At 40.0% G+C, this 14081-nt stretch overlaps 1 protein-coding gene across 2 annotated transcripts in view; it reads left to right on the top strand.

Moving 5' to 3' along the window:
- The first annotated feature begins 6281 nt into the window (after positions 1-6281).
- WNT5B (Wnt family member 5B) overlaps positions 6282-14081 on the top strand; it is a 146735-nt gene continuing 138935 nt past the window's right edge. For both annotated transcript variants that reach the window (XM_051962826.1, XM_051962827.1), the window contains exon 1: positions 6282-7672. Coding sequence is in view for 1 of the 2 variants with exons in the window: in XM_051962827.1 (XP_051818787.1) it covers positions 7667-7672 (6 nt within the window). In the remaining variant the exon portion in view is untranslated. The remainder of the gene's footprint in view (positions 7673-14081) is intronic.

Consider the following 14081-nt stretch of genomic DNA (forward strand, 5'->3'; position numbering starts at 1 on the left):
TGGTTCTTTCAGACAATAGCAGCTTAATATCTTTAAACTAATGAAGGATATATTCACCCCTGATTTCTTTTTGAGTGATTGGCTGATTTATATGAGATGTCTGGGTTTTTTGTGATTCAAATAATCTTTCACATTTGGAAGAAGCTTTAGGTGAGATGGTATTTTCATGGGCAGAGGAACACCACAAAAATCAACCTATATGTACTGACCCAAACAAAATTTGCCCAGATATCATAGAAATGTCCTAAATTCTAGTTTCTCCTTTTAGTTATTTTTAGTTGTTTTTTGAAAGGAATATATATGAGTTTTTTAAGAGGGGTCTCTGAGCATAGTCTCAGAGCCTGGTGTTTCCTGTCCTAAAAACAATAAAAGCAACAGAAGAAAGTAAAGCTATTGTAAGGAGACTGGGGGAGAAGAATATTATTATTTAGTATACAAAGACTCTAGTCTTATTGATATTGACTAATCCCTATAATGGTACAGTCATCATGGACATAGTTTTTTCTTTGTGAATAGATGAGTTAATTCTTTTTAATGATTTTTAGATCTCCATTTATCTTTTCACAATTCTCCAGTATTTGATTGAATTGAAGGTTATCCAGAAACATGAGCATCTAGAGGACTTCATCATTTATTAAAAAAAAAAAAAGGTCTCCCATTTAGACTCTGTGCTAGACACATCAATGATAGTGGCAAATACTTTTAGTGATTCTATATCTCTCTGTTTTATGTTTCTTTTGATATTAATAATCATAATCAATTAATGATCAATAATAGAGGATCATCAGTTATCTCTGTTGTTGCATGTTTCAAGGACTCTTAAACAAATTAAACATATGCATGATAGGTACTTTTTTGAAAAAGAGCTTTTAAAGCTGCATTTTGCTGCAATAAACGCTTTTTGTAGTCAACAAACAGTAAGACATTGGGATCCTATATTTGCTACATTTTTCAGTCAACTTTTTGTAAAGATGTGGACTAATATAGAATATGATTTCTACAAGCTTGTCTGTTCCTTTTTCATATCTTCAACAAAGATGATTTTGATAAATGTGTAGCTTGTTGTCATAAAGAATTTATACAAATAAGAAGAGTATAGGAAAGTTAGGATTCTTTTATATTTTGTTTTTGATGCTAATAAGCAGGTTCATGATTTTATCTAGAACATAGGACAACCATCCCATCACTATCCTTAAAATTTTGTCATCTCATACCCTGAGGTGTGAAATTAATAATAATAAAAATAAAATAATATTTTATTTTAATTAGGAAGTAAAACAAGCATTTCCATAACATAGTATAATTTTTTAGAAAGATGATTACATGTAAAACTGCAAATCTACTATGTATAATTTGTTATTCCTTTTAAATATACAATAAAATTATATAAATTTCTTTTTTTCTTCTCTCCCCCAACCTAGAAATAGCCACCATTAGATATAAATAGGTACATACCTATGTATGTACATGTATGTGTAAAATCATACTAAACATACTTCATTGCTTTGACTTCTTTTGGACAGAACTAGTCTAATCTAGTTGCTTATTCCCCCTTTGTTATATATACCTTGTGCCATTTCCACTTTTCATGCAGCTTATGTGAAACTCTAATCTTATGGTTCAAATGTATTGATTCCACTGCTATGCAGAAAAAAGTTGACTACAGAAATATTTATAGCTCTTTTTAAATTTTTATCTAAAATTCTCTAGAGATGATCTGGATCAATTACGTTTTCTCTATAGACCTGTTTTTCCTTCTAATGTTTCTCACTGTTTTATGAGAAAATGCTGATCATAATCTTCCATCTTCATCCTCTATTAGATTTTCAAATGAACTTCTATCTAAATTGGTGTTTCTTTTGATTATTATATTTCTCCCCTTGTTAAGCAGATTATATTTGTTAATTAGGGAAGTTAGTAGGCTCTTTTAGTCTCCTTTTATAAGAATTACTTTGTATCTGTTAGATTTTTTTGTGAAATAATGGTAGTTAGTGTGTCAATTACCTTTCTTTCTTCTATGTCTCATTTTTCAGAATCAATAACATTTCTAGTACCTTCTCATTTTCTTTCTTTTGTACTTAATATTGATTTTGATCTTTGCACTAACAAGAAAAAGATCAGTAAACAGTTAATTTGGAAATGACTCAAATTAGTCATTTTTATTTGTTACAATGTAACCAATTTTATTTCTCATGATGCAGTTCAGGGTTCAGTTTGTCTAATACTTCCTGGCTCTATTCTTGAAGAACATATTCATTATAAGGGTTTTCTGTATTCTGCTGGCCTTTGACTTCTGTTATTTTTTTTATTTATGAACTATATTTTTTAGAATATTTTCCCTGTCCTCCTTCATACACATTTTGACATAGAAGTACAGAAGGAATAAAGATTGCTACAAACCCAAATCTTGTCTACCAGATAGGGAGTATTTTATTGAAAGGGTGAAGGAAAAAGAGAACCAAGCAAGAACCACAGACAGGAGCCAGGAAAGCTCAATATACATTCCCGTGGACTTCAAACCCTAGTGGCTGGTGTAGAAGCCTTCCCCACAGGAAATTCTTGAGCACTTTGAGTGACTCAGACAATGGGGTTCTCACCACTTCCCTTGGGAATTTAGGCCCTGTCTCATCCGTTTCTTCCCGGCTACTCAGCCACAAGCTCCCTTCCTCTGAGTACTACAACTTCCCTCCCTTAAGCCACAAAGTTTTGATTCATCCCAGAGGGAGTTTATAGGAGGAACTCATATCCTATGGTGACATCAGTCAGAGTCTCCAGTATTCTATTTCAAGACAGGTCCAAAGTTTATTTCTGTCTTGCTGCAAGTCCATTCTGCAAAAATAATCTTTGTCTTTTCTTGACAGATCAGAGTCTCCTGGGAATCACTGCCTTCCTCTTACTCCCCACACCATCAAAAGAACCCTAACCCTTAAGAAGCAGCAGCAATAGCAGCAGCAGCAGCACAAAAAAGCAGAAAGGACAGGGTTCTGAATCAGAGGATCTTTTCCTCTGTTTCCTATTTTCTACCCAGGTGCCTATGAATAAGGCAGTTTCTTCAAACCTCGGTTTTCAAGTCTGTAAAATGAATAACAATACTAACATTACATCATATTTTAGCATATTCTATTCTATTCTATTCCCTACCAGGAGAGGTGAATAGAAAGAAAACCTGGGACTCAGAAAGATCTGGACAAGTAATACATGTTGATTCTGGACAAATCACTTCTCAACACAGCAGGCAATTCTCTGAAACAGTAAGCTGTAGGGGAGAATTATTCTTTTTTTTTTTTTTTTTTTTCCCTGAGGCAATTGGGGTTAAATGACTTGCCCAGGATCACACAGCCAGGACGTATTAAGTATCTGAGATAAAATTTGAACTCAGGTCCTCCTGACTTCAGGGCTGGTGCTCTATCAACTGCACCACTTAGCTGCCCTGGGAGAATTGTTGATTTGTATTGCTAGTTGTTTCCTGGAATCGAGTTCTTTATACCAATGAAATTGTAATTCCAGATCTCTTTCTCCATCATTATCCCCACCACACCTCTGTCGGTTCCTGTGAGGAAAACATTTTTAAAATTCTCAGATATTGTTAGAGTTATATATTTTGGTAGTTTGGGCTATCTTCAAAACTTGCTGTGACCTTCAGAGATATTATCCTTTGATCTGGTTTTGAGCTCCTCTGAACTTAGCTGATCCTTTCTTAGACTCTAAGCTTTTTTCAGAGATTGAGCTCTATTGACTTAGCGTTGGAGAACACAGGGTTGTCTCCATGCTATGATAAAACATTGGAACAGCATCTCAGTGGAGGAATTGTTGTCAGATTATTGTCAAGTTTGATACAACAAACTGGATCTAAGGTTTCTTCCTAAAAAAAATTTTTTTCTTGCCCTCTTTTTCTCTCTGAAGAAGGGAGACTTGAATTGGCTCCCTTGACTTGTATTGAGGGTAGCGGCCTCAGGGACAATAGGTCAAGCAGTTAATGTTGTGAAAATGCTCAGGACCTGGTCTAATAAACCCCATTGACTCCAGGCTGAGAAAAGCCTGGTACCAATACTGCAATTCCAACCAAATCTTTCCCTTTAATTAGTTGGTATTTGCTAAAACAGCTGTTAGCTTTCTTATCGTAAAGTCCAGAGGAAAATGAATACTTATTTCCTAAACATTATGGGGACTTTTTATTTAGTTCCATCTTTTTCTCTTGACACTCCTATCCTCCTTGAAGGGAGCTATTACTTAAAAGTGTTACCTCATTGGGTTACTAATTAAGAAAAGACAATTCCTCTGATTATTGTAACCTCCTTGCCCATCCTTCACTGTAGAGCATTTAAATAGCACTTTCTTTAGAGGTGCCAACCTCTTTTATCCCTCTCTCTAAACACACAACAGCAAAGTGCTTTACATAAGTTGACATGTCTGTCTGACATGACTGTCTGTGGGCTTGCTGTTGTTAGGCCCAAATGTCTTGGAGTTTGAAGCCCAGCTCCTGGAGATAACACAGCTGAGTCACATCATTCTTTTGTGCCTGTAACAAAAAGGCATTGTGAGATTTCGTGTATTTAAAAGCACTTTGACCCTTTAGACCAATACCCTCTGACCCAGAAATCCCACTGCTAGACTTGTACCATAAGGAAGTAAATGGCATAAAGAAGGTTCCCCATACAAGCCAAAATATTTATAGCAACACTTTTTTGTAATAACAAAGAACTGGAAGGAAAGTGAGTGTCCCTTGGTTGAAGAGTAGTCCAACAACTGTGGTTATAATGAGATATAATATAACGGGATATTACTTTATCATAAGAAATTAGGAATATGAATATAGAGAAACATGGGAAACTTTAGATGCACTGATGCATAATAAAATAAACAACAAAAGAAAAGATATGTATATACATATATACACACACACAATGACAACACCACTATGTGAAAAGAGCAAAAAAAAAATCATAGAAACTGAATGCTATCAAATTATTATGATCAAACTTGATCCCCCAAAAGAGATATAAGAATTACATCCTTTCTTTAATAATAGTTTTTTTTATTTTTCAAAACACATGCAAAGATAATTTTCAATATTCAACCATGCAAAATCTTGTGTTCCCAATTTTTCTCCTTCTCTCCTCCCCTAAACAGCAAATAATGCTATATAGAGGTTAAAAATGTGCAATTCTTCTAAACTATTTCCCATTTATCATGCTGCACAAGAAAAATCAGACCAAAATGGAAAAAATGAGGGAAAAAAAATAAGCAAGCAACAACAACCGCAAAAAGATGAAAACACTATGTTGTGATCCACATTCAATCCCCATAATGCTCTCTGGATGGAAATGGATCTCTCCATCACAAGTCTATTGGCATTGGCCTGAATTATCTCATTGTTGACATCCTTTCTTTCTTTGAAAATGTTGAGGATTCTAGGTATGGAATCTGCATACATATGTAATGTCTGACTTTTTCAATGTATGATTAATTTCCCTGAACTGTGCTCTTCCTTCCCTTCCCCCACTAAGAGATGGCTCTTTAAGAAGGGGAGAGGAGAATTTATTGGATAATGAGCGTGGTATAAAAGCTAAAGGGAATGAAAACATTTTAAATCTTAAAATATGTGTGTGCATATATACATGTGTGTGTTACACATGTGTGTATACGCATGTATATATATATGTATGTGTGAATGTGGCAGAGAGACACACAAAGAGACAGAGACAGAGAGACAATCAGAGACGGAGACAGATGAGACAAAGAGAAAGAGGGGGATGGAGAAAGAAAGAGAGAGAGAGAAAGAGAGATCTGAGAGAGAGGAGAGAGAGAAGAGAGAAGAAAGAAGAGAGAGAGAGAGAGAGAGAGAGAGAGAGAGAGAGGAGAGAGAGAGAGAGAAGAGAGAGAGAGAGAGAGAGAGAGAGAGAGAGAGAGAGAGAGAGAGAGAGAGAGAGAGAGAGAGAGAGAGAGAGAGAGAGAGAGAGAGAGAGAGAGAGAGAGAGAGAGATCTGAGAGAGAGAAGAGAAGAGAGAGAGAGAGAGAGAGAAAGCTTTCTTTAATCAAAACGTAGGTCACTAAATCTAGAAAATAAAACTCTCTTTCCTTCTAGAGGCTAATTTATGCTGTGCTCTAGGTACTCACATCTGTTTTAGCTACCCTGTCCATAAAGTCAGGAAGTAATTCCAGCCCTATTCACTGCGAGAACAAAGAAGAGAAACTTTGTAACAAGGGACTGGAGCAAGCTTAGGGAAAGAATGTTGAAACATTGTTACTATTTTTTAAGCTGGACTGTTCTTATTCCTCGGTGTCTCTTAACTCGGTCCGGCCTTTGCCTCCAACAATGCTCTCCGCCAGAGACCTGTACTGTTCTGCCCTTGCTCTCCTCTCTCGTCGGGGCACGGAAGGAGAACTGCAGGTGGGGCTCTTGCTAGGATTCCACAGAATGAGAACCCAGGAAACTCAAAGGGACTCCGGGCGCCAGTCTTTGCTCGCGCCGATGCTTTCTGCACGGGAGATGTCCCGAAAGTCTGCTTTAAGGCAGGCTGTTTTGGAACAAGGGTTGGGGTACTCTGAACAAGTAATTCCTGTAACTGAGAAGAGTCACTTGGGGGGTAGGGAAGGATTGTATGCAAGTTAGATGAAAAGGCTAGGGAGGGGGGGTGTTTCTGGCCGAGGTGCATCTGACCCAGAGGCAGCTCCCAAGGAGGCAGGTGCGGAAGTGCACGGTCTTGTTGCCTGTCTTACAGTCTAGAGGAGGGGTCTGTGGGAGGGGTACTCCCGGAGTCTGGAAGTGGGGGGTCGAAAAGGAGGCAGTCGGGGGCTGGGCATGGACTGGCTGGGGGTGGAGAGGAGGCGTGTGGGAGGCGGGGCGGAGGCGGCTGGAGCCCCCGGGATCCTCCGGCCCAGCTCGGGCCCCCAGCACTCCGCGCCCGTCGCGCGCTGCTGCCACCTTCCCTGCAGCCACCGAAGGGACCCGAGTCGCCTTTCGTTTGCCCGGAGCCACGGAGAATGGCACTGAGCCCCACGGGTCTCAGGGACCCCGGCGGCTGGGACTAGTTGCGATCCCGACCCCTTTCCTTCGCCTCGCCTAGCTTCAGAGCCCGGAGCCCGCCCTCCCTCACGCCCCCTCCTCCTCTCCAAGCGGGCCGACTTCAGGGGTCCCACCGGGGCAGGGTCTAGTCCCTCCGGACGGAAAAGAGCGCGGGCTTTTCTTGTTTATTTCCCCCTCCCCATCTCGAACAGACACACTCGGGGGTCGGGGGTCGCCAGCCTCCTGTCGCAGCAAACCGAGCCGCGGGAGGCTACAGAGAGATCTTGGGGTGCCGAAGAGAACGCCCGGAGCTGGCTTTCTCGGAGCGGGTGCGATCTTTCACGCTTGCTTTCCAGACTTCTCCCCCAGCTCCCCGGTTTCGGATGAGGAGTTCGGAGCCGCGGGAGGCGGACCGGGCGGAGCAGTGAGCTGAAGGAGTTCGGGTGAAGGGGTGCTGTGCTTCAACTCGGCGGTCCCCTTCCTGGCCCAGCTGGGGCAGTGAGTGGGGTATCTTCTGCCTGCCTCTGCCGCCTGCTTCAGAGGGGGTGGGGACAGAGATCCCCCACCCCCTTCACCCCCTACTGCCACCCGGGCTGGAGGAAGGAGTCTTTCCGAGGGGGGGAGGGGAACCTTGCGAGTCTCGAGAGGACAGAGCAGGACATGCAGGTAAGAGAGCTCGGCTGGGCTTCCAGCTTTGGGAAAGAGAGGGTGGAGATAGCTTCAGAAGCACCTTCCCTCGTGTTCTGGGAGGGCATGAAGGAAAAGCAACAGGATTCCTTCTTTTGCTAAACTTACCCAAACTGCTGCTTTTAAAAAAGTTTCTGCCTCTCTGCGCCGCCGCCGCCGCCCCCAACTCTTTCCATTCCAAGCCCAATTCTGTTAGGGGGAAGGTTAGGGTGGGGGAGGTTCCTTGCAGCATAAGTCTAGATCATTTTTGCTCATTTCGTAGCGTTAGAATACAGGGCTGTCTTTCTATAAGGACGTGGTAGTGGGAAAGGGGGAAAATGAGCAGAACTCTAGCGGCTCTGTGAGCTCGGGAGTTTTTTATAAGTGAGACTTTGTCGTACGAACCAGTGGGCCCTGGTCTGCAGGCCAGTTAAACCCCAAACTCCATCGGGTGGGGGATGATAGGTGTGGGGTGCGGTGGCAATGAGTGCGAGAAAGTCTATCGACTCTGTCTCATAGCCCTCTAAGAAACAAAGCTGGACTGAGCTGCCTGTGTGGGAGAGGAGAAAAGCTCCCTCCCTCTCTCTGGCCCTGCCTGCTGGCTTTATTTAGCTTTGTTGTAATACTGGTGTTCGAGAGCATACTAACTCGTGGAACAGTCAGGTAGGGGATAAGGTTTCCCAGCCAGCTACTAGCCTCCTAAGGACTCCCTCCCACTCGGGTAGCTCTGGAGTTTCACTTGGGGCTCTGTTATGCCCGAGGCTGACCCAGCCCTCTTTGGGACTAGCTCCTAGGCAATATCAGAGCCGCTGAAAATGGTCTGGCACCTGGGTGTGTAACCAATTGAAAGAATTGGCTTCATGATCACCATCACTTCCAAATGACTGGAGAAAACGTTAGCTTTAAAGTCTTTCCATCCATCAATCAACCTGCAAGCAATTTTAGGGGCTATACACCCACAGGGACACACACACACACACATGTACACACATATGCACACATATATACATACCCATATATTTGTGTATATATAATATATACACAAATATATATGTACACTCACACACACATACACACATATATGTACACACATATGCACACATATATACATACCCATATATTTGTGTATATATATAATATATATATACACAAATATATATGCACACACACACACACACACACACACACACACATATTTGTAAAATTCCAGGCACTATATTATTGGGAATAAAAGATAAAAACAAGATAGTCCCGCTGAATCAAGTACCTTACATGAGGATTGGGGGAGAGGGGAGACTCTATATGTACAAGCTACATACATATACTTGATACAAAGTAACCTTAGAGGAAAGGCATTAGCAAGAACCAGAAAAGACATACTGGCACTTGAGAGATTCTCAGAGACAACTCCAAGAGGAGAAACTTTCAAGTATGGAAGACAGACAGACAATGTAACAGCAGAATACAGATTTTTCAACAGCTTCTTCAGACTTCCCTAGTCATCTTCTGTTTGTCCATAGCATCATCAAGACAAGGAAGAAGATATATTTGGCGGTGGGAGTGGATTTCTAGACTCACTAGTTGGCAAACTGAATTCCTGTCCCAACCCAAGGAACCTTGAATATGGGATTCAGGTTTTCTCAATTTACTACTCACTCCCTAACATCTTTATAAAATATGCAGCATCCATATAGGAGGGGAGTGGGAAATGACCAGGGTTTCTAAGACATTCCTTCTGTAGAGCCTCAGGAGAAATATATCAAGAATTCTATAGTTAAACTGCTAATGCCAAACTTCTTGTATATTCTCATTCTTCTTATCACCATGGAAGAAAACTTCCAGGTAATTATGAATTCCCATTTTATCAAGATGCAAGCAGGCATCTGGGAGAGGAATGATTTGTCCAAGATCATCCAATGAATGTTAGACCACATTTGCAACTACTTTCGGTTACTACCAATCTGGGCAGAATTTCAACCTGATAACATAGAAGAAAAAGGTTCAGGATCATGTTACCAATCTCCCAAACTGCTCCATTCTCCTAGGAATGTGCCTGTTTGACAGAGTTGTGGAGAGATGATCTGTCCTTCCATGCCATGGATGCAGGTGCAGAAAAGACTGGGGACAGCTGTGCACTTTCACATTCCTGGCTAAATACCAACATTCTCACAGTAAGGGCAAAGCCATATTGTGGCCCACCTTTGGCTGGCACTAAACAATATGAATGCCCACCCCTGCCTACATATTTCTCAGCAATGAGTGTCCCATTCTACATTGGCAAAGGGAGATGCTCACAGGCATCCATACTCACATTTGAATATAGGCTTGATTTGCTCCTGGAGATTTAATTTAAGAAGGCTAAGGTAATATTCACTTGACTATTAGACAAACTTAATACTCCCTCTTCCCCATGCACACATGCTTTCATATATTCAGGGTTCCTAGTAAGCAAACACCATTGGAGAAGAAAAGATGGTATTCCTCAACTTGAAAATTCCACTCATTCTGCTGTCAGTCTATGGGCAGTTTTGTTGTCATTGTTAGCAAGAGAGAAAAGGAGGATCCTTCTCAAAAAAAAAAAAAAAAAGACTACTCTGAGAAAGACTATAGCTGTTTGCATAATTATTGGAGAGGTGATAATAAAACTGAGAGAGGGGCTCTTAATTATGGTGTCAAATCCAGAAACCCAAAGAAAGAATATGAAGGTCAAATTTATGCCAGGTAGAAGTGCTATGTGATAAGGAAATGATATTTGCAATTACTAAGGCCCACAATCAGTCTTTTTTCTTCTTCTTTACTTTTTGCTTCTTAAAGAAATTGGGTGTTTGTAAGAGGAAACACTATGGGGGTCTGCCTGCCAATTGAGAGCAAGAGCCAGAGTTGGATGAGCTACCTGGCTGCTTTCCATCTATAGATTTCCTGTATTCCCAGGCTATCATTTTGTGTGTGTGTGTGTGTGTGTGTGTGTGTGTGTATGTATGTGTGTGTGTGTGTGTGTGTGTTTGCCCAGGAATTTGAAACCAGTCTCCTAGTTCATTTGGTGGTTGTAATATTATCTCAAAGTATCTTATTGACTTATTGAACAACCCTTTTGGGGGCCTTTTTTCCCCTATTTCCAAAATGCAAACGTTAAGGGGACAGTGCCAAATTATTGCAAGCCATATGCTACACAAGGAAAAAGGAATGCCCTTCACCTGCAGTGTTCATATTCTTTCTGATAATGGCTGCTGAAAAAAAAAAAACAACTGTCATGTATTTTTCACATTTTTATGATTTTATTACCATTACCATCAACTCTACCTCCTCTTCTTATGGTTCAGAAGGCAGGACAATTATTCTGTACTGTATCTTGTCTCTTTCTCTTTTCTTCTCTTCTTTTCCCTCTCCTTCTCTCTGTCTTTATCTCTCCCCCTTCTCTTTTATTCATTTATTCAGTCATTCATTTATTACTACAGTAATTTCTGTTGCTTTTTAAATTATCCAGTGTCTTATACCTCTGAATTTGGATCTACAACATATTAATAGACAATTATATGGGAATTATAATTTTTATCACAGGAATGTAAATCAGTAGAGTGAATCAAAACTTTCCCAGTCCCATATGAAAGTTGTTTTTTGTTTTTTTTTTTTTAATGGGTTTACCTATTCACTGGACTTAATGACAAAAAAAACCTGGCCTCTAGTCCTGTAGTGTAGGGGGAAAGAGTCCTGAATTGGGAGTCTAAGGACCTGGTCCCACTAGTTACTAGTCATGTTGCCTTGACAAGTGATTTTGATTTTCTGAGCTTCAACTTAGTCATCCATTAAGGGAAAAAAAAGTATTTATTTCACTCTCCTCCCAGGGCCTTGGGAAAATCAAATGAGATGATGTATGTAAAATGCCTGTGAGACAATTTATAGGACCCCAGATAAGTGCCAGTTTTTTTTCTTTCACCATTCATTGCATTGCTGCTGGGATTGAAGTTAGGAATCCAATATTCAGAGTTCTGGAGCTGTAATATCTTTCTGGTATCTAGATGTAGATATTTGGTCTTCATAGGATCTCGAGTTGAAAAAAGAGAACTCTCCCTCTCCCAAACAAAATAAAAACAACCAAGATCTAGCTATATGATATTTCCTCTATGGGGAGAGGTTGTAATAAGGTGGAATAAGATGCTCCTCTTTTGTGTAGCATCTCGACATAGCGTTTATTCAAACGCAAAAGGATTTTGCATTCTGGACAGGACACCTACAGAACAATTGAGGATAAGTACAATGATGAAAATGAAAAAAATGTTGGATCTTAATACCCCCAACTGGAAGGAATCTCAGAGTTTATCTAATCCAACCTGTTAATTAGGATCTCTTCTGTAATAATCCTGACAAACTATTATCCAAGTTTTCTTTAAAGATTTCTTAGAAATAAGGAGTCTATCACCTCTTGAAGCAGCTTTTAGCCTTTGGAGGAAGTTTTAATTGTTAAGATTTTTTTTCTTCACTGGATTATAAATTTAGAACTAGAAAGGGACCTTTAAAAGGACATCTAGTCAAACCCCTTCATTTTATAGATGAGGAAACTGAGCCCTGAAGAGAAGTGACTTGCTTAAGAACACAGAGAGAATTCAAACCAAGGTCTTTAACTTACATCCAGTATTTTTCCTTCTATTGCAACACTTTGTCTCTCTATGGAGCAAAAGTCTACCTTGATGTGACTTCCATTTCTACTTCTGCCTTCTGTGGCCAAGTAGACTAAATTCATTTCCTCTTCCATTTCGTACCTCCAAACATTTCACATGATCTTGGAATTGGAATGGACCTCAGAGGTCATTGAAGGCAATCTCTTTCTGACAAGAATCCCCTTTACTGTGCCTAGCAAATGGTTAGTGAACCTTTATGTGAAGACTTTCAATAAAAGGGAATCCATTATTTCTATGACAAAGAGACCTAACTGAGTTTCAATGGATAAATGATGGACAGAAACAGCTACACCCAAAGAAGGAACACTGGGAAACGAATGTGAACTATTTGCATTTTTGATTTTCTTCCCGAGTTATTTTTACCTTCTGAATCCAATTCTCCCTGTGCAACAGGAGAACTGTTTGGTTCTGCAAATATGTATTATATCTAGGATATACTGCAACATATTTAACATATATAGGACTGCTTGCCATCTTGGGGGGGGTGGAGGAAGGGAGGGGAAAAAAACGAAACATAAGCGAGTGCAAGGGATAATGTTGTAAAAAAATCACCCTGGCATGGATTCTGTCAATACAAAGTTATTATTAAATAAAATTAAATTTAAAAAAAAGGGAATCCATTACTGCTCCCCTTTCCCAAGATAGCCTATTAATTTTTGGATACCTATAATTAAGTTTTTCCTTACATCAAACTCAGATTTTTTTTTATCTTTACCTTTTTTTCTTGGGGAAAATCAGCATATATCTATTCCTTCATTAAGATCTTACCCCTGTCCCAAGAATTCTCATCCCCAAGAAAAGTATCTGTGTTTCATTCATCTGATTTTTATTCCATAAAAAACATGAACTCATTGTTCTAAAATCCCCTCCTTGTTCTCCTCTGAAAACTCTCTAGCTTATCAATGTCCTTTCTACAACGTGGGACTATTACCTCCCAGATTTTAGACACAGTGCTTCTCTTAACAAGGCCCATGATTGAATTTATCTGTCATATATATATCATGGTATGTCACACTTTTGACTTGTCTGAATCCACTAATGTAAATCACTTTGCCCACTGTAGAAAGCAATGGATTGGCAGGATCTCTGAAAACTGACATAATTTGGTACAAATCCAAACATTTTTCTTCACAGTGGAGCTCTATTGGAAGTGCTTCTGAAATCTCAGGCAGCGGTTCACATTGGTAATTCCTCGGCTCTGAACTAAGCTTTTTCAGCTCTGAACTGCCTATGTTGACCTGACTAAATTTAAACTTTCTACACCCACCTCCTCCATCCCCGTTTGACCCACTCACTCATGGCTTAACCACTAGGCTAGCTGCTTCTGCATCACTTCCTGATTTCATGGCCACTGTGGTTTGCAGTTTGGTTTTACTGTGATGCCTGAATCTTTTCCTAAACTTTCTAAAGATGATATTTTTCCTCCTTAATCTTCTCCTCCCCAGTGACTCCCTTCTTAACTCCTCTTCCTCCTGAGTGATTTATACTGTAGAAAGAGCCTGATTATTTGTATTATATGTATGAAAATTTGGGGTTCTTCAGGGTCAGGTTTCCCTAGTCCTTTTCTCTGATAATGCTAAATATAATGAAGTGAGGGTCAAAAAACTTCACAGCTGTTCAGGCTACCAATTAAAATGGAAGTCAGATATCTTTACCAAATAGAGCTATATAGACCAAACCAGATAGAAAAGCTACCTCTTCTGGGAAAAAACACATGCAATCTTGAAAGGGAC

This window comes from Antechinus flavipes, chromosome 5 (genome assembly GCF_016432865.1).
Source record: "Antechinus flavipes isolate AdamAnt ecotype Samford, QLD, Australia chromosome 5, AdamAnt_v2, whole genome shotgun sequence".
NCBI lineage: Eukaryota > Metazoa > Chordata > Mammalia > Dasyuromorphia > Dasyuridae > Antechinus > Antechinus flavipes.